At 42.0% G+C, this 27,404-nt stretch overlaps 1 protein-coding gene across 1 annotated transcript in view; it reads right to left on the bottom strand.

Annotated features, from left to right (window-relative positions):
- LOC148454303 (usherin-like) overlaps positions 1-27,404 on the bottom strand; it is a gene marked incomplete at both ends in the record, with an annotated part of 948,215 nt that overhangs the window by 421,287 nt on the left and 499,524 nt on the right. Inside the window, one exon of the mRNA XM_088461074.1 lies at positions 20,553-20,700. Within this exon, the coding sequence (XP_088317200.1) occupies positions 20,553-20,700 (148 nt within the window). The remainder of the gene's footprint in view (positions 1-20,552; positions 20,701-27,404) is intronic.

Here is a 27,404-nt window from a genome sequence, read left to right as displayed (position 1 = left end):
CACAGTAACCTATTATATGTGTCATACTGTACATAGTGTATTGTGTGTCATAATTCCAGCATATACAGGACCAGTGATCACAGTAAGCCATTATATGTATCATACATAGTGTATTGTGTGTCATAATTCCAGCATATACAGGACCAGCGATCACAGTAACCCATTATATGTGTCATACATAGTGTATTGTGTGTCATAATTCCAGCATATACAGGACCAGTGATCACAGTAAGCCATTATATGTGTCATACATAGTGTATTGTGTGTCATAATTCCAGCATATACAGGACCAGTGATCACGGTAACCCATTATATGTGTCATACATAGTGTATTGTGTGTCATAATTCCAGCATATACAGGACCAGCGATCACAGTAACCCATTATATGTGTCATATATAGTGTATTGTGTGTCATAATTCCAGCATATACAGGACCAGCGATCACAGTAACCCATTATATGTGTCATACATAGTGTATTGTGTGTCATAATTCCAGCATATACAGGACCAGTGATCACAGTAACCGATTATATGTGTCATACATAGTGTATTGTGTGTAATAATTCCAGCATACACAGGACCAGTGATCATAGTAACCCATTATATGTGTCATACATAGTGTATTGTGTGTCATAATTCCAGCATATACAGGACCAGCGATCACAGTAACCCATTATATGTGTCATACATAGTGTATTGTGTGTGATAATTCCAGCATATACAGGACCAGAGATCACAGTAAGCCATTATATGTGTCATACATAGCGTATTGTGTGTCATAATTCCAGCATATACAGGACCAGTGAGCACAGTAACCATTATATGTGTCATACATAGTGTATTGTGTGTCATAATACCAGCATATACAGGACCAGTGAGCACAGTAACCTATTATATGTGTCATACTGTACATAGTGTATTGTGTGTCATAATTCCAGCATATACAGGACCAGTGATCACAGTAAGCCATTATATGTGTCATACATAGTGTATTGTGTGTCATAATTCCAGCATATACAGGACCAGGAATCACAGTAACCCATTATATGTGTCATACATAGTGTATTGTGTGTCATAATTCCAGCATATACAGGACCAGTGATCACAGTAACCCATTATATGTGTCATACATAGTGTATTGTGTGTCATAATTCCAGCATATACAGGACCAGTGACCACAGTAACCATTATATGTGTCATACATAGTGTATTGTGTGTCATAATTCCAGCATATACAGGACCAGTGATCACAGTAAGCCATTATATGTGTCATACATAGTGTATTGTGTGTCATAATTCCAGCATATACAGGACCAGTGATCACAGTAACCCATTATATGTGTCATACATAGTGTATTGTGTGTCATAATTCCAGCATATACAGGACCAGCGATCACAGTAACCCATTATATGTGTCATATATAGTGTATTGTTTGTCATAATTCCAGCATATACAGGACCAGCGATCACAGTAACCCATTATATGTGTCATATATAGTGTATTGTGTGTCATAATTCCAGCATATACAGGACCAGTGATCACAGTAACCCATTATATGTGTCATACATAGTGTATTGTGTGTCATAATTCCAGCATACACAGGACCAGTGATCATAGTAACCCATTATATGTGTCATACATAGTGTATTCTGTGTCATAATTCCAGCATATACAGGACCAGCGATCACAGTAACCCATTATATGTGTCATACATAGTGTATTGTGTGTCATAATTCCAGCATATACAGGACCAGCGATCACAGTAACCCATTATATGTGTCATACATAGTGTATTGTGTGTCATAATTCCAGCATATACAGGACCAGCGATCACAGTAACCCATTATATGTGTCATACATAGTGTATTGTGTGTACTAATTCCAGCATATACAGGACCAGTGATCACAGTAACCCATTATATGTGTTATACATAGTGTATTGTGTGTCATAATTCCGGCATATACGGGACCAGTGATCACAGTAACCCATTATATGTGTCATACATAGTGTATTGTGTGTCATAATTCCGGCATATATGGAACCAGTGATCACAGTAACCCATTATATGTGTCATACATAGTGTGTTGTGTGTCATAGTTCCAGCATATACAGGACCAGTGATCACAGTAACCCATTATACGTGTCATACATAGTGTATTGTGTGTCATAATTCCAGCATATACAGGACCAGTGATCACAGTAACCCATTATATGTGTGATACATAGTTTATTGTGTGTCATAATTTCAACATATACAGGACCAGTGATCACAGTAACCCATTATATGTGTCATACATAGTGTATTGTGTGTCATATATCCAGCATATACAGGACCAGCGATCACAGTAACCCATTATATGTGTTATACATAGTGTATTGTGTGTCATAATTTCGGCATATACAGGACCAGTGATCACAGTAACCCATTATAGGTGTCATACATAGTGTATTGTGTGTCATAATTCCGGCATATACAGGACCAGTGATCACAGTAACCCATTATATGTGTCATACATAGAGTATTGTGTGTCATAATTCCAGCATATACAGGACCAGTGATCACAGTAAGCCATTATATGTGTCATACATAGTGTATTGTGTGTCATAATTCCAGCATATACAGGACCAGGAATCACAGTAACCCATTATATGTGTCATACATAGTGTATTGTGTGTAGGGATGAGCGGGTTCGGTTCCCTGAGAACCGAACCCACCCGAACTTCGGGGATCCGGGGCAATCCGAGCCCAAGCTCGGATCTCCCTGTCTGCCCCGGATCCCTCTCCCGAGGCAAAACCTCGAGATCTGCTGTCGGATCTCGAGGTTTTGCCTCGAGCGGCCATTTAAAAAAAAATGCCTTTGCCTTTAATGGGCAAAGTGCTGATTGGCTGACAGAGCCGTCTGTCACGGCTCTCAGCCAATCAGCATTATGGTGCTCATTTGCATGTAGCACGGACTCGTGAGATCCGTGCTACATGCATCTGTGTGATTGACAGTGACACAGAGCACAGATGGGTCAGTGAGACCCGTCTGTGCTGCTGTGTATTTCAATGACACAGATGCACGCACGGACCAGGAGATCCGTGCTACTTGCATCTGTGTCATTGACACAGAGCACTAACGGGTCCGTGAGACCCGTCTGTGCTGCTGTGGTAAATAAAAAAAAAAAAACCTGTGTAAAAAGAGAAAAAAATGGCGTGCCCCCCCCCCCAAAAAAAGAGCAACCAGCCCCGGGCATTAGTGACCCAGTGCTGGGTGTGCTTAAATACAGGGGACAAACGACATAGGGGTCCCCTGTACTTAAACACAACCAGCACCGGGCTAGTCAGAACCAGAGCTGGTTGCCAAAATACGGGGGACAAACGACGTAGGGGTCCCCGTATTCTGCGCAACCAGCTCTGGGCTCTGATCCGGTCCTGGTTCTGGAAATACAGGGGAAAAAAATGAGTAGGGTTCCCCTGTATGTTCCAGAACCAGCACTGGACTTTTTCTAGCGGGGGGCTGATGCCACAGCCAGGGGAGCCCTTTCACCGGGCCCCCCAGCCGCAGCATCAGCCCTGACCGCTAGTCAGCCCAGGCCGGGGATCCCTGGAGAGCTGGGGACCCCCCCAATAAAGGGGTCACCCTCTCCAGGGCACCCCAGGCCCAGGCTGATAGCCCGGGGCTATCCCCGCCACCCCTGGTGGCGGTGGTTGGCGGGTTGATTGTGTGGTGTGGTGTAAATAAAGAATATCAAACATTGTCTTTACAAGTAGAACTGCAAGTCCCAGCAAGCTTGCCCCGCATGCTGGTACTTGGAGAACCACAAGTACCAGCATGCAGGGCATTAAGGGCCCACTAGTACCTGTAGTTCACCTGTAAAAAAATGTTTAAAAAAAACACAGGACACACACACCGTGACAGTATAAGTTTATTAAACATACATACACACACACACATGTACACATACTCACCTATGTAACCTGTAGCATCGGTCCACTTGTCCGGTAAAGTATCCCTAGGGGACCTGTGAAAAAAAACATACTCACCATCTCCTATGCGAGGTTCTGTCCTCTTCGTTCCAAAGTAGGCATCCCCGGACTTGGCAAAAAAAAAAAAACGAAAACGCGATCCACGAACTTAGTACCGTTCTATAGAACGGTACTTCCCGAATGAGAGCTTAGCGGCGGGGTATCACCATGGAAACCCCGCTGCTAAGCGTTCATTGGCTGAGAGAGGCCATCTCCCGTCTCTCTCAGCCAATGAACGGCTCCCTCCATTGTAGTCAATGCTGGGAGCCGCAAGGTTATTAAAGTTTACCCTGCGGTTCCCACCATTGACTACAATGGAGGGAGCCGTTCATTGGCTGAGAGACGGGAGATGACCTCTCTCAGCCAATGAACGCTTAGCAGCGGGGTTTCCATGGTGATACCCCGCCGCTAAGCTCTCATTCGGGAAGTACCGTTCTATAGAACGGTACTAAGTTCGTGGATCGCGTTTTCGTTTTTTTTTTTTGCCAAGTCCGGGGATGCCTACTTTGGAACGAAGAGGACAGAACCTCGCATAGGAGATGGTGAGTATGTTTTTTTTCACAGGTCCCCTAGGGATACTTTACCGGACAAGTGGACCGATGCTACAGGTTACATAGGTGAGTATGTGTACATGTGTGTGTGTGTATGTATGTTTAATAAACTTATACTGTCACGGTGTGTGTGTCCTGTGTTTTTTTAAACATTTTTTTTACAGGTGAACTACAGGTACTAGTGGGCCCTTAATGCCCTGCATGCTGGTACTTGTGGTTCTCCAAGTACCAGCATGCGGGGCAGGCTAGCTGGGACTTGCAGTTCTACTTGTAAAGACAATGTTTGATATTCTTTATTTACACCACACCACACAATCAACCCGCCACCCACCGCCACCAGGGGTGGCGGGGATAGCCCCGGGCTATCAGCCTGGGCCTGGGGTGCCCTGGAGAGGGTGACCCCTTTATTGGGGGGGTCCCCAGCTCTCCAGGGATCCCCGGCCTGGGCTGACTAGCGGTCAGGGTTGATGCTGCGGCTGGGGGGCCCGGTGAAAGGGCTCCCCTGGCTGTGGCATCAGCCCCCCGCTAGAAAAAGTCCAGTGCTGGTTCTGGAACATACAGGGGAACCCTACTCATTTTTTGTCCCCTATATTTCCAGAACCAGGACCGGATCAGAGCCCAGAGCTGGTTGCGCAGAATACAGGGGACCCCTACGTCGTTTGTCCCCCGTATTTTGGCAACCAGCGCTGGTTCTGACTAGCCCGGTGCTGGTTGTGCTTAAGTACAGGGGACCCCTACGTCGTTTGTCCCCTGTATTTAAGCACACCCAGCACTGGGTTACTAATGCCCGGGGCTGGTTGCTCTTTTTTGGGGGGGTGCACGCCATTTTTTTCTTTTTTTACACAGGTTTTTTTTTTTTTTTTTACCACAGCAGCACAGACGGGTCTCACGGACCTGTCATTGCTCTGTGCCAATCACACAGATGCATGTAGCACGGATCTCCCGGGTTCGTGCTACATGCAAATGGGCACCATAACGCTGATTGGCTTCCTGTCTGCCACTGCAGTGCCACTCCTAGATGGGCCACGTGTTTGTGCCGCCCCCTTGTGTCGCTTAGCATAGTCATCCAGCTTCCTCGGTACAACCTTTTGGCCTAAAAACAATATTGTGAGGTGTGAGGTGTTCAGAATAGAGTGGAAATGAGTGGAAATTAATGTTATTGGGGTTATTAATAGCGTAGGAACAAAAAAAGGCCCATTTATGTGATTTTAGCGTTTTTTTTTTATTTTTTAAGAAAAAATCCAGATCCAAAACACAAAACCCAGAACCCAAAACACGGAAGGGTGGTTTTGGCAAAACCAATCCAGATCCAAAACACGAAGAAAGATCCAGATCCAAAACCAAAACACAAAACACGAAAAGTGTCCGGTGCACACCCCTAATTGTGTGTCATAATTCCAGCATATACAGGACCAGTGATCACAGTAACCAATTATATGTGTCATACATAGTGTATTGTGTGTCATAATTCCAGCATATACAGGACCAGTGATCACAGTAACCCATTATATGTGTCATACATAGTGTATTGTGTGTCATAATTCCAGCATATACAGGACCAGTGATCACAGTAAGCCATTATATGTGTCATACATAGTGTATTGTGTGTCATAATTCCAGCATATACAGGACCAGCGATCACAGTAACCCATTATATGTGTCATACATAGTGTATTGTGTCATATATCCAGCATATACAGGACCAGTGATCACAGTAACCCATTATATGTGTCATACATAGTGTATTGTGTGTCATATATCCAGCATATACAGGACCAGTGATCACAGTAACCCATTATATGTGTCATACATAGTGTATTGTGAGTCATAATTCCAGCATATACAGGACCAGCGATCACAGTAACCCATTATATGTGTCATACATAGTGTATTGTGTGTCATAATTCCAGCATATACAGGACCAGGAATCACAGTAACCCATTATATGTTTCATACATAGTGTATTGTGTGTCATAATTCCAGCATATACAGGACCAGTGATCACAGTAACCCATTATATGTGTCATACATAGTGTATTGTGTGTCATAATTCCAGCATATACTGGACCAGCGATCACAGTAACCCATTATATGTGTCATACATAGTGTATTGTGTGTCATAATTCCAGCATATACAGGACCAGCAATCACAGTAACCCATTATATGTGTCATACATAGTGTATTGTGTGTGATAATTCCAGCATATACAGGACCAAAGATCACAGTAACCCATTATATGTGTCATACATAGTGTATTGTGTGTCATAATTCCAGCATATACAGGACCAGTGATCACAGTAACCCATTATATGTGTCATACATAGTGTATTGTGTGTCATAATTCCAGCATATACAGGACCAGTGAGCACAGTAACCTATTATATGTGTCATACTGTACATAGTGTATTGTGTGTCAGAATTCCAGCATATACAGGACCAGTGATCACAGTAACCGATTATATGTGTCATACATAGTGTATTGTGTGTCATAATTCCAGCATATACAGGACCAGGAATCACAGTAACCCATTATATGTGTCATACATAGTGTATTGTGTGTCATAATTCCAGCATATACAGGACCAGTGATCACAGTAACCCATTATATGTGTCATACATAGTGTATTGTGTGTCATAATTCCAGCATATACAGGACCAGTGATCACAGTAAGCCATTATATGTGTCATACATAGTGTATTGTGTGTCATAATTCCAGCATATACAGGACCAGGAATCACAGTAACCCATTATATGTGTCATACATAGTGTATTGTGTGTCATAATTCCAGCATATACAGGACCAGTGATCACAGTAACCAATTATATGTGTCATACATAGTGTATTGTGTGTCATAATTCCAGCATATACAGGACCAGTGATCACAGTAACCAATTATATGTGTCATACATAGTGTATTGTGTGTCATAATTCCAGCATATACAGGACCAGTGATCACAGTAACCCATTATATGTGTCATACATAGTGTATTGTGTGTCATAATTCCAGCATATACAGGACCAGTGATCACAGTAACCCATTATATGTGTCATACATAGTGTATTGTGTGTCATAATTCCAGCATATACAGGACCAGTGATCACAGTAAGCCATTATATGTGTCATACATAGTGTATTGTGTGTCATAATTCCAGCATATACAGGACCAACGATCACAGTAACCCATTATATGTGTCATACATAGTGTATTGTGTCATATATCCAGCATATACAGGACCAGTGATCACAGTAACCCATTATATGTGTCATACATAGTGTATTGTGTGTCATATATCCAGTATATACAGGACCAGTGATCACAGTAACCCATTATATGTGTCATACATAGTGTATTGTGAGTCATAATTCCAGCATATACAGGACCAGCGATCACAGTAACCCATTATATGTGTCATACATAGTGTATTGTGTGTCATAATTCCAGCATATACAGGACCAGGAATCACAGTAACCCATTATATGTGTCATACATAGTGTATTGTGTGTCATAATTCCAGCATATACAGGACCAGTGATCACAGTAACCCATTATATGTGTCATACATAGTGTATTGTGTGTTATAATTCCAGCATATACTGGACCAGCGATCACAGTAACCCATTATATGTGTCATACATAGTGTATTGTGTGTCATATATCCAGCATATACAGGACCAGCGATCACAGTAACCCATTATATGTGTCATACATAGTGTATTGTGTGTCATAATTCCAGCATATACAGGACCAGTGATCACAGTAACCCATTATATGTGTCATACATAGTGTATTGTGTGTCATAATTCCAGCATATACAGGACCAGTGAGCACAGTAACCTATTATATGTGTCATACTGTACATAGTGTATTGTGTGTCAGAATTCCAGCATATACAGGACCAGTGATCACAGTAACCGATTATATGTGTCATACATAGTGTATTGTGTGTCATAATTCCAGCATATACAGGACCAGGAATCACAGTAACCCATTATATGTGTCATACATAGTGTATTGTGTGTCATAATTCCAGCATATACAGGACCAGTGATCACAGTAACCCATTATATGTGTCATACATAGTGTATTGTGTGTCATAATTCCAGCATATACAGGACCAGTGATCACAGTAAGCCATTATATGTGTCATACATAGTGTATTGTGTGTCATAATTCCAGCATATACAGGACCAGGAATCACAGTAACCCATTATATGTGTCATACATAGTGTATTGTGTGTCATAATTCCAGCATATACAGGACCAGTGATCACAGTAACCAATTATATGTGTCATACATAGTGTATTGTGTGTCATAATTCCAGCATATACAGGACCAGTGATCACAGTAACCAATTATATGTGTCATACATAGTGTATTGTGTGTCATAATTCCAGCATATACAGGACCAGTGATCACAGTAACCCATTATATGTGTCATACATAGTGTATTGTGTGTCATAATTCCAGCATATACAGGACCAGTGATCACAGTAACCCATTATATGTGTCATACATAGTGTATTGTGTGTCATAATTCCAGCATATACAGGACCAGTGATCACAGTAAGCCATTATATGTGTCATACATAGTGTATTGTGTGTCATAATTCCAGCATATACAGGACCAACGATCACAGTAACCCATTATATGTGTCATACATAGTGTATTGTGTCATATATCCAGCATATACAGGACCAGTGATCACAGTAACCCATTATATGTGTCATACATAGTGTATTGTGTGTCATATATCCAGCATATACAGGACCAGTGATCACAGTAACCCATTATATGTGTCATACATAGTGTATTGTGAGTCATAATTCCAGCATATACAGGACCAGCGATCACAGTAACCCATTATATGTGTCATACATAGTGTATTGTGTGTCATAATTCCAGCATATACAGGACCAGGAATCACAGTAACCCATTATATGTGTCATACATAGTGTATTGTGTGTCATAATTCCAGCATATACAGGACCAGTGATCACAGTAACCCATTATATGTGTCATACATAGTGTATTGTGTGTCATAATTCCAGCATATACTGGACCAGCGATCACAGTAACCCATTATATGTGTCATACATAGTGTATTGTGTGTCATATATCCAGCATATACAGGACCAGCGATCACAGTAACCCATTATATGTGTCATACATAGTGTATTATGTGTCATAATTCCAGCATATACAGGACCAGGAATCACAGTAACCCATTATATGTGTCATACATAGTGTATTGTGTGTCATAATTCCAGCATATACAGGACCAGTGATCACAGTAACCCATTATATGTGTCATACATAGTGTATTGTGTGTCATAATTCCAGCATATACAGGACCAGGAATCACAGTAACCCATTATATGTGTCATACATAGTGTATTGTGTGTCATAATTCCAGCATATACAGGACCAGGAATCACAGTAACCCATTATATGTGTCATACATAGTGTATTGTGTGTCATAATTCCAGCATATACTGGACCAGCGATCACAGTAACCCATTATATGTGTCATACATAGTGTATTGTGTGTCATAATTCCAGCATATACTGGACCAGATATCACAGTAACCCATTATATGTGTCATACATAGTGTATTGTGTGTCATAATTCCAGCATATACAGGGCCAGTGATTACAGTAACCCATTATATGTGTCATACATAGTGTATTGTGTGTCATAATTCCAGCATATACTGGACCAGCGATCACAGTAACCCATTATATGTGTCATACATAGTGTATTGTGTGTCATAATTCCAGCATATACTGGACCAGATATCACAGTAACCCATTATATGTGTCATACATAGTGTATTGTGTGTCATAATTCCAGCATATACAGGGCCAGTGATTACAGTAACCCATTATATGTGTCATACATAGTGTATTGTGTGTCATAATTCCAGCATATACAGGACCAGTGATCACAGTAACCCATTATATGTGTCATACATAGTGTATTGTGTGTCATAATTCCAGCATATACAGGACCAGTGATCACAGTAACCCATTATATGTGTCATACATAGTGTATTGTGTGTCATAATTCCAGCATATACAGGACCAGTGATCACAGTAAGCCATTATATGTGTCATACATAGTGTATTGTGTGTCATAATTCCAGCATATACAGGACCAACGATCACAGTAACCCATTATATGTGTCATACATAGTGTATTGTGTCATATATCCAGCATATACAGGACCAGTGATCACAGTAACCCATTATATGTGTCATACATAGTGTATTGTGTGTCATATATCCAGCATATACAGGACCAGTGATCACAGTAACCCATTATATGTGTCATACATAGTGTATTGTGAGTCATAATTCCAGCATATACAGGACCAGCGATCACAGTAACCCATTATATGTGTCATACATAGTGTATTGTGTGTCATAATTCCAGCATATACAGGACCAGGAATCACAGTAACCCATTATATGTGTCATACATAGTGTATTGTGTGTCATAATTCCAGCATATACAGGACCAGTGATCACAGTAACCCATTATATGTGTCATACATAGTGTATTGTGTGTCATAATTCCAGCATATACTGGACCAGCGATCACAGTAACCCATTATATGTGTCATACATAGTGTATTGTGTGTCATATATCCAGCATATACAGGACCAGCGATCACAGTAACCCATTATATGTGTCATACATAGTGTATTATGTGTCATAATTCCAGCATATACAGGACCAGGAATCACAGTAACCCATTATATGTGTCATACATAGTGTATTGTGTGTCATAATTCCAGCATATACAGGACCAGTGATCACAGTAACCCATTATATGTGTCATACATAGTGTATTGTGTGTCATAATTCCAGCATATACAGGACCAGGAATCACAGTAACCCATTATATGTGTCATACATAGTGTATTGTGTGTCATAATTCCAGCATATACAGGACCAGGAATCACAGTAACCCATTATATGTGTCATACATAGTGTATTGTGTGTCATAATTCCAGCATATACTGGACCAGCGATCACAGTAACCCATTATATGTGTCATACATAGTGTATTGTGTGTCATAATTCCAGCATATACTGGACCAGATATCACAGTAACCCATTATATGTGTCATACATAGTGTATTGTGTGTCATAATTCCAGCATATACAGGGCCAGTGATTACAGTAACCCATTATATGTGTCATACATAGTGTATTGTGTGTCATAATTCCAGCATATACTGGACCAGCGATCACAGTAACCCATTATATGTGTCATACATAGTGTATTGTGTGTCATAATTCCAGCATATACTGGACCAGATATCACAGTAACCCATTATATGTGTCATACATAGTGTATTGTGTGTCATAATTCCAGCATATACAGGGCCAGTGATTACAGTAACCCATTATATGTGTCATACATAGTGTATTGTGTGTCATAATTCCAGCATATTCAGGACCAGTGATCACAGTAACCCATTATATGTGTCATACATAGTGTGTTGTGTGTCATAATTCCAGCATATACTGGACCAGTGATCACAGTAACCCATTATATGTGTCATACATAGTGTATTGTGTGTCATAATTCCAGCATATACTTGACCAGATATCACAGTAACCCATTATATGTGTCATACATAGTGTATTGTGTGTCATAATTCCAGCATATACAGGACCAGGAATCACAGTAACCCATTATATGTGTCATACATAGTGTATTGTGTGTCATAATTCCAGCATATACAGGACCAGGAATCACAGTAACCCATTATATGTGTCATACATAGTGTATTGTGTGTCATAATTCCAGCATATACTGGACCAGCGATCACAGTAACCCATTATATGTGTCATACATAGTGTATTGTGTGTCATAATTCCAGCATATACAGGACCAGTGATCACAGTAACCCATTATGTGTGTCATACATAGTGTATTGTGTGTCATAATTCCAGCATATACAGGACCAGTGATCACAGTAACCTATTATATGTGTCATACATAGTGTATTGTGTGTCATAATTCCAGTATATACAGGACCAGTGATCACAGTAACCCATTATATGTGTCATACATAGTGTATTGTGTGTAATAATTCCAGCATATACAGGACCAGGAATCACAGTAACCCATTATATGTGTCATACATAGTGTATTGTGTGTCATAATTCCAGCATATACAGGACCAGGAATCACAGTAACCCATTATATGTGTCATACATAGTGTATTGTGTGTAATAATTCCAGCATATACAGGGCCAGCGATCACAGTAACCCATTATATGTGTCATACATAGTGTATTGTGTGTCATAATTCCAGCATATACAGGACCAGCAATCACAGTAACCCATTATATGTGTCATACATAGTGTATTGTGTGTCATAATTCCAGCATATACAGGACCAGTGATCACAGTAACCCATTATATGTGTCATACATAGTGTATTGTATGTCATAATTCCAGCATATACAGGATCAGTGATCACAGTAACCCATTATATGTGTCATACATAGTGTATTGTGTGTCATAATTCCAGCATATACAGGACCAGTGATCACAGTAACCCATTATATGTGTCATACATAGTGTATTGTGTGTCATAATTCCAGTATATACAGGACCAGTGATCACAGTAACCCATTATATGTGTCATACATAGTGTATTGTGTGTAATAATTCCAGCATATACAGGACCAGGAATCACAGTAACCCATTATATGTGTCATACATAGTGTATTGTGTGTCATAATTCCAGCATATACAGGACCAGGAATCACAGTAACCCATTATATGTGTCATACATAGTGTATTGTGTGTAATTATTCCAGCATATACAGGGCCAGCGATCACAGTAACCCATTATATGTGTCATACATAGTGTATTGTGTGTCATAATTCCAGCATATATACGACCAGCAATCACAGTAACCCATTATATGTGTCATACATAGTGTATTGTGTGTCATAATTCCAGCATATACAGGACCAGTGATCACAGTAACCCATTATATGTGTCATACATAGTGTATTGTATGTCATAATTCCAGCATATACAGGATCAGTGATCACAGTAACCCATTATATGTGTCATACATAGTGTATTGTGTGTAATAATTCCAGCATATACAGGACCAGGAATCACAGTAACCCATTATATGTGTCATACATAGTGTATTGTGTGTCATAATTCCAGCATATATAGGACCAGCAATCACAGTAACCCATTATATGTGTCATACATAGTGTATTGTGTGTCATAATTCCAGCATATACAGGACCAGTGATCACAGTAACCCATTATATGTGTCATACATAGTGTATTGTATGTCATAATTCCAGCATATACAGGATCAGTGATCACAGTAACCCATTATATGTGTCATACATAGTGTATTGTGTGTAATAATTCCAGCATATACAGGACCAGGAATCACAGTAACCCATTATATGTGTCATACATAGTGTATTGTGTGTCATAATTCCAGCATATATAGGACCAGCAATCACAGTAACCCATTATATGTGTCATACATAGTGTATTGTGTGTCATAATTCCAGCATATACAGGACCAGTGATCACAGTAACCCATTATATGTGTCATACATAGTGTATTGTATGTCATAATTCCAGCATATACAGGATCAGTGATCACAGTAACCCATTATATGTGTCATACATAGTGTATTGTATGTCATAATTCCAGCATATACAGGATCAGTGATCACAGTAACCCATTATATGTGTCATACATAGTGTATTGTGTGTCATAATTCCAGCATATACAGGACCAGTGATCACAGTAACCCATTATATGTGTCATACATAGTGTATTGTGTGTAATAATTCCAGCATATACAGGACCAGTGATCACAGTAACCCATTATATGTGTCATACATAGTGTATTGTGTGTAATAATTCCAGCATATACAGGACCAGGAATCACAGTAACCCATTATATGTGTCATACATAGTGTATTGTGTGTCATAATTCCAGCATATACAGGACCAGGAATCACAGTAACCCATTAGATGTGTCATACATAGTGTATTGTGTGTCATAATTCCAGCATATACTGGACCAGCGATCACAGTAACCCATTATATGTGTCATACATAGTGTATTGTGTGTCATAATTCCAGCATATACAGGACCAGTGATCACAGTAACCCATTATGTGTGTCATACATAGTGTATTGTGTGTCATAATTCCAGCATATACAGGACCAGTGATCACAGTAACCTATTATATGTGTCATACATAGTGTATTGTGTGTCATAATTCCAGTATATACAGGACCAGTGATCACAGTAACCCATTATATGTGTCATACATAGTGTATTGTGTGTAATAATTCCAGCATATACAGGACCAGGAATCACAGTAACCCATTATATGTGTCATACATAGTGTATTGTGTGTCATAATTCCAGCATATACAGGACCAGGAATCACAGTAACCCATTATATGTGTCATACATAGTGTATTGTGTGTAATAATTCCAGCATATACAGGGCCAGCGATCACAGTAACCCATTATATGTGTCATACATAGTGTATTGTGTGTCATAATTCCAGCATATACAGGACCAGCAATCACAGTAACCCATTATATGTGTCATACATAGTGTATTGTGTGTCATAATTCCAGCATATACAGGACCAGTGATCACAGTAACCCATTATATGTGTCATACATAGTGTATTGTATGTCATAATTCCAGCATATACAGGATCAGTGATCACAGTAACCCATTATATGTGTCATACATAGTGTATTGTGTGTCATAATTCCAGCATATACAGGACCAGTGATCACAGTAACCCATTATATGTGTCATACATAGTGTATTGTGTGTCATAATTCCAGTATATACAGGACCAGTGATCACAGTAACCCATTATATGTGTCATACATAGTGTATTGTGTGTAATAATTCCAGCATATACAGGACCAGGAATCACAGTAACCCATTATATGTGTCATACATAGTGTATTGTGTGTCATAATTCCAGCATATACAGGACCAGGAATCACAGTAACCCATTATATGTGTCATACATAGTGTATTGTGTGTAATAATTCCAGCATATACAGGGCCAGCGATCACAGTAACCCATTATATGTGTCATACATAGTGTATTGTGTGTCATAATTCCAGCATATATAGGACCAGCAATCACAGTAACCCATTATATGTGTCATACATAGTGTATTGTGTGTCATAATTCCAGCATATACAGGACCAGTGATCACAGTAACCCATTATATGTGTCATACATAGTGTATTGTATGTCATAATTCCAGCATATACAGGATCAGTGATCACAGTAACCCATTATATGTGTCATACATAGTGTATTGTGTGTAATAATTCCAGCATATACAGGACCAGGAATCACAGTAACCCATTATATGTGTCATACATAGTGTATTGTGTGTCATAATTCCAGCATATATAGGACCAGCAATCACAGTAACCCATTATATGTGTCATACATAGTGTATTGTGTGTCATAATTCCAGCATATACAGGACCAGTGATCACAGTAACCCATTATATGTGTCATACATAGTGTATTGTATGTCATAATTCCAGCATATACAGGATCAGTGATCACAGTAACCCATTATATGTGTCATACATAGTGTATTGTGTGTAATAATTCCAGCATATACAGGACCAGGAATCACAGTAACCCATTATATGTGTCATACATAGTGTATTGTGTGTCATAATTCCAGCATATATAGGACCAGCAATCACAGTAACCCATTATATGTGTCATACATAGTGTATTGTGTGTCATAATTCCAGCATATACAGGACCAGTGATCACAGTAACCCATTATATGTGTCATACATAGTGTATTGTGTGTAATAATTCCAGCATATACAGGACCAGGAATCACAGTAACCCATTATATGTGTCATACATAGTGTATTGTGTGTAATAATTCCAGCATATACAGGACCAGGAATCACAGTAACCCATTATATGTGTCATACATAGTGTATTGTGTGTCATAATTCCAGCATATATAGGACCAGCAATCACAGTAACCCATTATATGTGTCATACATAGTGTATTGTGTGTCATAATTCCAGCATATACAGGACCAGTGATCACAGTAACCCATTATATGTGTCATACATAGTGTATTGTGTGTAATAATTCCAGCATATACAGGACCAGGAATCACAGTAACCCATTATATGTGTCATACATAGTGTATTGTGTGTCATAATTCCAGCATATACAGGACCAGGAATCACAGTAACCCATTATATGTGTCATACATAGTGTATTGTGTGTCATAATTCCAGCATATATAGGACCAGCAATCACAGTAACCCATTATATGTGTCATACATAGTGTATTGTGTGTCATAATTCCAGCATATACAGGACCAGTGATCACAGTAACCCATTATATGTGTCATACATAGTGTATTGTGTGTAATAATTCCAGCATATACAGGACCAGGAATCACAGTAACCCATTATATGTGTCATACATAGTGTATTGTGTGTCATAATTCCAGCATATACAGGACCAGGAATCACAGTAACCCATTATATGTGTCATACATAGTGTATTGTGTGTCATAATTCCAGCATATATAGGACCAGCAATCACAGTAACCCATTATATGTGTCATACATAGTGTATTGTGTGTCATAATTCCAGCATATACAGGACCAGTGATCACAGTAACCCATTATATGTGTCATACATAGTGTATTGTGTGTAATAATTCCAGCATATACAGGACCAGGAATCACAGTAACCCATTATATGTGTCATACATAGTGTATTGTGTGTCATAATTCCAGCATATACAGGACCAGGAATCACAGTAACCCATTAGATGCGGCAGTAGAGCCATCATGCCTGAGCTGAATGTTTTTATTTTAGATGTGGGCACCATTAAAGCAATTCTGGGAGTCTGGGGGAGCAGCAGAATAACCTAGCACTGCCCTGGACATATATGTACATATTGGGCTCTATAGCAGCACATCCTTAACAGTGAATGTTTTCCAGATCTCCTAGTTGGTGCACAGGTTATTTATTACTGACTGATACATGTTAAAAGATCCACGGGTGGTGCTAATTATTTCATTTGTGATACTGAGAAGAACATGCAGCACTAGTAACATTCTATTATATTATTGTTTCGATTGTGGTCATGGTGTGGGCTGGGGAGGGGGGTTTCCAGGCAGACGGAAACCCCCCCTGCGTTTGCCTATGGAGTTCTCCACAGGTGGTTGGGCTGCCAGACATGACACTCCCCAGGTAAAGGTCTGTCATGTTATGTGACTACAGTATACTGGTCCTTATTAATAACACATTCCCAATCTCCACAAAATGTGTCTTTTCTGTCATTTACACAATTTCTGATATTCTGTACTGTAAACTTTTATTACGCTGTCAGTGCAGCACTCGGTTAGTTACAGTAGGGATTCCCCATGGTGTGAGGAGCTGATTCAGGGCCGCTCGCAAGCACTGTGCGCTCGCAAGCGGCCCAATGTTTGCGCACTGCCCCCCTAGTTGCGGCCCTGGAGCTGGCAGAATTAGGGATTTCCAAACAATCCTTGGTGTTTGTGTTGTGTTAATGTATCACTTTTTATTATCTTTCCTTTTATTATCTTGTATTAGAAATAAAAACTCTTCATCCAATGTTTTATTCTCCAGGGACCTGCGCGGCTGCTCTTCGGCCCAGGTAGCATCTTGCAGAGCTCTGCCGCGTGAATGGCTAAGTCGTGCTAAAGCTGACCCAGGAGCTCATTCATCGCTGCCCGCTGCTGGCGGCCGCTCGTTCTGAATGTAGGCATGTGATGTTTTTGGTTTTTTTTGTTTCCAGCTGCTTGCAAAGCTGTAGAGTGTAGGACAGTGGGGGTAAGGGTCTGCCTAGTGCTTCAAAAGTGCTAGATATGCCCCCCAGGGTATGTGACCAGTGCCACAGTAGGGCACAGAGGTGCCCTGGTCCAGCAACAGCAATCCCCCCACGTAACATTAAAACATTGCAGAACAAAGGTTGACAGCAAAAAGATGGACACCAAGAGTGTCCCCTATCGTGCCCCTCCAATTCATCGACATTCCAAAGTTGGGGGTATAGTTTACAGTGGTATGTTTGGTATTAGCTGAAGTGTAAATACAAGTATAGGGAGAAAAGCGCTCTGTGGTATAAAGATATATAAATGTATGAACAAAAGAAATTAATTAATTAATTAATTAGATGTATATATAGTCAATTACTAAGGTTTCAATGTTGTATGTAAATAAATTAAAGAAATGTTTGTACTAGATGACAACTCCTATAGGAGTAAAGTGATTGGCAACAGATGGGCAATAACTTGAGGCTGGGTATTGGTAAAACAGCGTCAATATAAAATTAATATAAGCGTCAATATAAAACATCTTGTATCGTGCTTAAAGTTGTATGTTATAGGTGCCACCTTCGAAGGTGGCACCTATAACATACAACTTTAAGCACGATACAAGACGTTTACCCCTGCATCTGGATTGCACAATATCCAGCCTACAGTTATTGCATACGTGTCTTAGCCGGATATTAACCAAATACATCAGCAGTATTTGGCCTTTACGACTTTCTTAATACAGGAACACTCTCCGCACCCATATTTGGATTAATTTTATATTGACACAGCTATACGAGCGTCCAGGAGGACGCTCCATAATTATGGAGGGCGGCCCTCATTCAGAGCGTGCGCTCTGCTCAGAGCGTACGGCTCTGAATGAGGGCCTATATCTACAGGGGGGTGCTAAATTACTGCCTTGCCCCGAGTGACAAAGCCTCTAGTTTCGGCCCTGCCAGCTCAATGCTAATTTTCCCCAAGGTTCGTGTCCCTGATATAGTGCCACCAGTCCTGGATGGCCTAGCCTACTGCTGGCAGTGGGATTTCTGAAGGGAGGTGGGAGGGGGGGAGACCATGCTTTTCATTCCCCTCTTCCCTATTTTACTGTTATTAGCAAAGAGTACAGTATATGCACCAGTTTTTGTTCTGTTTAATTACTCATTAATGTTTTTGCAGAGCCTACAAGGTCTGGGGTGACGATTATCATTAGCGCGTCTCTTGCATCAGGGGGGAGACAGCCGAGTGTGTAAGTGTATGCACCTGCTCCATGTATACATAGGATGTGAGGTGTGCTAACACCCTCCTCTCGCCCCCATTAGTGTAGAGAGCGACAACAGAGAGATGCGTCTCTATCTGCATACAGTGTGGGAATTACCGTCCGCACCTACTGAAAGTCGCACATCCAGCCCTACGCCTGCCGCGCATTATATATACGGCTCTGTCACTATTGCTGCTCTGGGGCATCCGTAAAACTGTCTCCTCGGGGTTGTAGCCCGGCCCTCTCGAAGGCCACTAAGAACTGGACCTCGCGGGTAAAACGGAGAAACGAATGCAGCGGACGCTCTCTCACCCCTGTAACCCTGGATTACATCATAAATAGAACCTATAATTATAGATTGCCCTGTAGTACTAAGTACATTGGGTGGTTATGGTAATATAATTGTGATAAGGATTTAAATTAAACACGCAAAGCCATTTTTGGGCCAGTTAGTACCTCAGGTATAATTGGCCAGGTTATATGGGTTATTGCTTATTGCTGATGCAACACAATGTCACAAGCTGGAAACATAGAAGTGACTCTAATGTGGCCATAGAAGGATTTATAGTCTGTAAGAAACAAATCACCAGACCAGAGGTGAGGCTGCAGCGCTCTCCAAAATACAAATAGAGGAGCCACACCAACTGCCAGCGAGTCCCGGCCAGTGATGTTTATCAGTGTTCGGGGTGGCAGTTGGTGCGGCTCCCCGATTTGAACTTTGGACTGCTGCAGCCCCACTTCTGACATATAATATGATTTACCCCAGCATCAAATAGGAAGCTGTAGACACATCTGTTATCTTCCTCATGAGATGCCCCCTTACCATTTGGGCGCTGTGGTTTGGACCAGGAGACATTGAGGGAGTCAGGCGAATGCGACTGGATCTCCAGAGTGGGGACACCGTCCGGAGCACTTTCTTCTGTGGAAGCCTCCGTGCTGTCACTCGTTATACAGCCTCCTCCTGTACAGGCCTGAGAAGTGAGAGCAGATATCATTATTAATACATGAAATCCAGGATCAGGCAGTGACGGGGGGGTCATGTTACTAAGCTCATGCTCAGTGTAACAGAACAAAGAGAAGCAGAGAAGCCAAACAGGAGCAAGACGTGAGTTGAATGGAAGGTGAGTAGACAGGCCAAGGTCACACATCCAGAGAAGGCTATCAGACAGGTGCGGCATAGTATACAACCCTCCACGTTATATAATAGGGATAGAATTTGGCCACTTCACAGTGGGATGAGGTGCCATAAGGGGCATAGTTGCAGCACAGAAGAGGCACAACCAAACCCTCCGGGACTTACATAGCGCTTCAGAATCGCCAGGCTGCTCCCAACCCCGTTCCCTCTTCCATACTTTCACTGGTGCACCATTACTGGGCAGGACAGTGTCGGGTGGGACATCATTTCCAGCAAGAGGGTGGGGGATTGGCCTGCATACAGTAATTCGGGAGGTACTGGCAAGGGTCAATTCCAAAACAGTCCATCAGATGGGCCAGAGGACAGAACCAGGATATGACCCTGACACAACAGAAGTTATATGCGGCACGGAGACAAGGAAGGGAGGACATCTGGATTGCCTCTAGACTCTCACAATAGAGAAAATGACTGTTCACTAATTTCTACAGACATGAAATATGACAGGAAGGCTGAGAATAGGATGGGACTAAGGGGGAGATGTAACTGACAGTGATTGCTTTTGCCTCTAATTATCCCATGTACAATACAGTAGCCCCACTGCAAAGCGCTGACAGTCATCTGTATTGAGAGAAATCCCATAAATAAATAAATAAACCCCTAGGACTGTAGCTGAACCAGAGGAATGGGATCCAAAATGGTCTGGTCCAGGGGCAAGAAAGGGAACCCACCTCCAGGACTCCAGTTAGGGGGAAGCAGTCGGAAAGCCGACGGACGTAGGAAAGTGTCCTATAGGCCTTAAGGCTGCTGTGATCGGGCTGCACCTGAGCTTATTAGTGGTGATTAGTACAAGTATAGATGACGCATTATACAGAGAGAAGACGCAGAACACACGGGTTCCCAGACAGCCTCGAGGTCCTGGGCTCCTGTCCAGACACATCCTTACAAACTCAGCAGAAAGAACAGGAAGAAGAAGGGTCTACATCCCACCGATCATAGTGCCTCACACCTCACTGAATTATACACATGCCTGTTGGAGTCTTTACCAAATTCTATTACATTTAAACCTATAGAAGTGGTTCTGTCCTCCAGTGGTGCCAGGGTGCTATAACGTGTTGTATAGCATGGGGATATTGTAGCCTGGGATGTGCACTCTGTCATGTTTGCTAATAGTGTAGATCCTGTACAAGTAACATTATATGCATAAACCCCCCTGTGTTGGGATGCAGTCACCTGGCTGACATTCAAAACGCTGATAGCCTTAGGGGTTTATTTCTGAAATTATTTATGAAGTATCGGGACTTCATAAATAAACCTCTTAATGTCGACAGGGATGTCGATATTGTTGGAATGTTGACATGTGAAATACCATCATTCTGCAGAATGCCAACATCAGGGTTAGGCTGCGAGGGGAGGGTTAGGGTTAGGCTGCGAGGGGAGGGTTAGGGTTAGGCTGAGAGGGGAGGGTTAGGGTTAGGCTGCGAGGGGAGGGTTAGGGTTAGGCTGCGAGGGGAGGGTTAGGGTTAGGCTGAGAGGGGAGGGTTAGGGTTAGGCTGCGAGGGGAGGGTTAGGGTTAGGCTGAGAGGGGAGGGTTAGGGTTAGGCTGAGGGGAGGGTTAGGCTGAGAGGGGAGGGTTAGGCTGAGGGGAGGGTTAGGCTGAGAGGGGAGGGTTAGGCTGAGAGGGGAGGGTTAGGGTTAGACTGAGAGGGGAGGGTTAGGGTTAGGCTGCGAGGGGAGGGTTAGGGTTAGGCTGAGAGGGGAGGGTTAGGGTTAGGCTGCGAGGGGAGGGTTAGGGTTAGACTGAGAGGGGAGGGTTAGGGTTAGGCTAAAAGGGGAGGGTTAGGGTTAGGCTGAGAGGGGAGGGTTAGGGTTAGGCTGCGAGGGGAGGGTTAGGGTTAGGCTGAGAGGGGAGGGTTAGGGTTAGGCTGCGAGGGGAGGGTTAGGGTTAGACTGAGAGGGGAGGGTTAGGGTTAGGCTAAAAGGGGAGGGCTAGGGTTAGGCTGTGGGGGAGAGAGTTACAGTTAGGCTGTGAGGGGGGGTGAGGGTTAGGCTGTGAGGGGAGAGATAGGTTAAGCTGTGGGGGGAGGGTTAGGGTTAGGCTGCGAGGGGAGGGGTTACCATTAGGCTGCAAGGGGAGGGTTAGGGTTAGGCTGTGGGGGGGAGGGTAAGGGTTAGGCTGTGGGGGGAGGGTTAGGGTTAGGCTGTGGGGGGAGGGTTAGGCTTTGAGGGGAGGATTAGGGTTAGGCTGTGGGGGGGAGGGTTAGGGTTAGGCTGTGGGAGGGAGGGTAAGGGTTAGGCTGTGGGGGGAGGGTTAGGGTTAGGCCGTGGGGGGAGGGTTAGGCTTTGAGGGGAGGGTTAGGGTTAGACTGTGGGGGGTTAGAGTTAGGGTGTGTGGGTGAGATGGGTTAGGCTGAGAGGGGAGGGTTAGGCTGTGGTGTGGTGGGGAGGGTTAGGGATTGGCTGTGGGGGGAGGGTTAGGGTTAGGCTGTGGGGGGAGGGTAAGGGTTAGGCTGTGGGGGGAGGGTTAGGATACCGCAGGACCCGTTACACTGCTCCTCTGCCGGAGGTTATTGTTTTGTCAACATTTGGAGCATGTTGACATTTGATCAGTGCTGAACGTCACCATGGTCAGTGGCATCATGCTGCATTGTATCCTTGTTAGTAGTATGTTAAAATCCTCATGTTGACAAAACATACCAAACCGAAAAAGATGCCTGGAGTTTGCAGAGTCTCACAGGACCCGACACGCCGAGAGGGGCTGTTTGGCGTGACTGCAGCACGCACACATCTGTAAAGGGGGAATAGTATGAATTATATAATCAGGCGTTTCATATTTAGTATTATTTCCTCTTTACATCCGGCTACCGAATGCGGATATTTCCTTTATAGATGTTACACAAGCTAATGAAGGGCATTTATTATACAACCATTTTGTGCTGATTCTGATGTCACATGGAACCAGCAGTGTTATTATCTATAGAGCATTTGCACGTTTAATATAAATCTGATGTAATAATGGTAAAACTCATGGAACATTACTTTGACGCTGGCCATAGACAGATATGGTATACAGGCAGAATAATACACACTGCCAGAGCAGTGTACACAGACTGGGCCGCTTTAATTTGGCGCCAGCATGACGCCATCATTCACAAGATCGCAACTAAAAGCAGTGGGGAGTAGGGATGGCCATCGACCATCGATGGTTAGCTGTCGATGGTCGATGGTTTTGCCATCGATGGCAGAGAGCCAATGGTTCTCCGCCACTGATGGACAAGTGGGAGCCAGCATTTTGTTTTTTTAACCGTAGCCACTAAGCCACGCCTCCATTTTTGATTGGTGTGTGGCCTGTTGTGCCCCCAGTAGCGATGACCATCGAGGAGTGAAAACCACCATGTTTCACCATACATGGTTTTTGTGCCATCGATGGTAAACACGGTGGACCACCCATCGATGGTAACCATGGACACCCCACCGATGGCCATCCTTAGTGGGGACAGACAGCTGCCTGCACCTACAGATATGTCCTCTTGCATCTTTGCTATGCTGCAAATCGCGCCACACATGCACCCGCGAGTGAAAATTCACACTGCGTTCACTCCCACAACTCCACCGGATTGCATGGTGGGTTCACAGTGCGCACCATAGCGTATGCTGCTGCTGGTAATTGCATAGCGCGATACATGTGCACGTTTGTAGTGCGATCGCCAGGGATGTAAGAGGACATATCTGTAAGCACGGCAGGATCAGAGAGGCAGCACCGGGAGCAGAGAGGAGGCTGACTGCTAAGGTAGGAGCCAGACAGAAAAAGATCGGCACCCGCCCGTGACAGAGCGGCAACTTCCCAAAGGAGATCAGCAACGCAGCACCCAGGAGAAGCTGGGCTTCGGCATGCTGTGACCATCCCAAAATTCTCACCCATAGACACCGTAGCCTTTTTCCACTAGTCATTTGTACGTACAAAAATAATTTTGCACTTTATTTAGCCATGCACTCTTTTGATTGACACACACACACAAATCCTGTTTTAAATATTGTCTAGATTTAAAAATAAAAATGTAGATTTATTATATATTAATGACCTTTTTAATTTTTTCGAAGCAAGCGCTATTTTTTTTTTTTTTTATAAATGTCCTTCATTGCGACTTAATTTTAGTGGGCCTTTAAAATACCCCCTTAACGACGCCGATTGTTCATTTCTTTACATCCCCCTCTGGAAGTTGCTTCGCTGAATCAAGACATTACTGTGATCTTTAAATGACCCTACCGCAATTAAATTAATGAATGTTCACTAGGAGCTATCCAATATATTTTTAGACACAGACATAAGGTAAAATGCGAGATTGATTCGTATTAAATGTTACCTATGCAATCTCCAGATTAGGCACAATATGCAGATCCTTCGTGCGCAGTGTATTGAATAATTTTTTTAGTCTAATTTTTAATTGCCAGCAACAGTTTTTACAATTTAATGTTGAAGTGAGAATATATTTAGAAAAACCAAGAGCATACGGAGCAGGGTAAATGTATGCATGCTATCCACATCAATGTAAATTTATTCGTAATCAAGGGTGGAATATTTCTTATGGTATTCATCAAAACAAATATCCATATATAGATTCCAAGTTAAGTAAAAAGTCTGAATAAAATAGGTAAACTTCGGGCCAATTGTTAAACTGATTTTGACTGTTTAAAAATTAACAATAGAGACGTCCAGCTCTGCAAATGCCGGGAGACAGTGTTTGCACCAGGTTACCACCGGGATAAAGCTACAGGTTTACGGCAGGAGACACTAATAGCAGTAAAGTTACTGTACACAACTTGTACACAATATAGTACCTGAATGAAGGGAGATATACTGTACATAAGACTGTCTGTGTCTGGACAGTGCATTAATAAGTCACATTTACCATATACGATTAATTTCAGATGCATAAAAAAATACATTATTAATCACTACAACAATCTTTTATCTCCTCCTTTGAAAAACAAATAGAAATATTTCCTGCTGGCAAATGTAAATATTAATCAAATACTGCGCCTAGACCACAGCCGCCACAATAATAATTTATATAGTATCAGTGAGCGGTAACAGCGCAGGCAGAAGCTGCTGCCAATTGGCATCGGTGCGTATCTTGTGCCAGGGGTGGAGCTAACACACGATATGCGCTTCCTGATAGATGCATGTGTGTCCTTGTTATGGTCTGCGTAAGATGCATTATGCGTGAACCCGCCCTTACAGTGACCGACCTGTGCACGCGTGCTCCCCCCTGTCTGGTCTTTCCAGGCGTGGAGCTGTATTTGCATATGGATGGAAGTGTAATATTGTGTACAGTACACAAAGAAATACAGGTCGAGTCCCCCATATCCAACTATTCCAAAATACGGAATATTCCAAAATATGGATTTTTTGGTGCACGACTGAGATGGTGGCAGCGTCTACACAAACACTGCAAGCACTGTACACTATACTATATCACCGCCGCTATAGTGTCTGGGCACATTGCTAACATCCGCCAATGCATTTCTCCGACATCTGCCGCACCACAAAGTCGCACTACTAAAGCTCCAGACCGCTCCTATATGCTACAGTAATACCTGTTATATTCCTGTGTCTTAAGGGCCTATTCATCATAACTAAAAACTCTCTGGCGGTAATTAGGTTTAGAGCTGGCATGGAGTTATACCTAATTACCGGGGGAATCCATCATTCCTCCTCCCCATAACTATTCCAAAAAGCTGCCATTTTTGCGATGACAGATTTTCGGGAAATAGATACTTTTCCCTGCCTATACCGACATTACCGCTGCTGTAATCAGTGTTGTGCATGTGGCGTTACATCCGTAAAACCAGCGCATGAGCAGCACTACCTACAGCTGCGGTAATTCTGTGTGAACCCCCCCCTCCCCCCTATCCCCGACTGACCTGCCCGCTGCAGCCGCCTCCGGCTCCGTCTGCTGTGCTGTCACTGTGTTCTCCAGGCAGAGCACCATAATAAACACAGACAGACAGGCGCTGGGCTCCTCTAAGTTCTAATATTACCAAAAATGACAATGTGAATACAATAGTGTATATTAGAAGGAGGTATCTAAACAGTAGTATAACACTGACAGCAGCCGTTAGACTGGAGGAACTGGACCCCTCCAATAGTAACAAAACCCAAAAACACACACTGACAGGCGCTAACCAGCATAGCATGTAATAAAGCAAGGTAAATCAAATTAAATTAACTAAAACCACATATAAAATGCATAGGTATGGATAAAAAAATATATAATAAAAATAAATATAAAAATATAAATAAAGGTAATAAACTCAATTAGCACAAATTAGCAGCATAAAAAAAATAAACGATAATAGCACTTGTGAACTTATCTCTAAAACATATGATCATGAATTGTAAGCACAATTTATTCAACTCTTCAGCTGCCCACACACATGGCGATGTGCACACGATCAGGCGATGTGTACGATTTGTGTACGATTTCCCTTGAAGCTCTCCCCGGCAGCTCAGCACACGATTTGGTGTCCAATCTTCATACG

The sequence above is a fragment of the Taudactylus pleione genome, unplaced genomic scaffold (assembly GCF_031769625.1).
Source record: "Taudactylus pleione unplaced genomic scaffold, aTauple2 ptg001012l, whole genome shotgun sequence".
Taxonomy (NCBI): Eukaryota; Metazoa; Chordata; class Amphibia; order Anura; family Myobatrachidae; genus Taudactylus; species Taudactylus pleione.
Note: the sequence above shows the minus strand (reverse complement) of the source record. Positions and strands in the feature narration are given on the sequence as shown.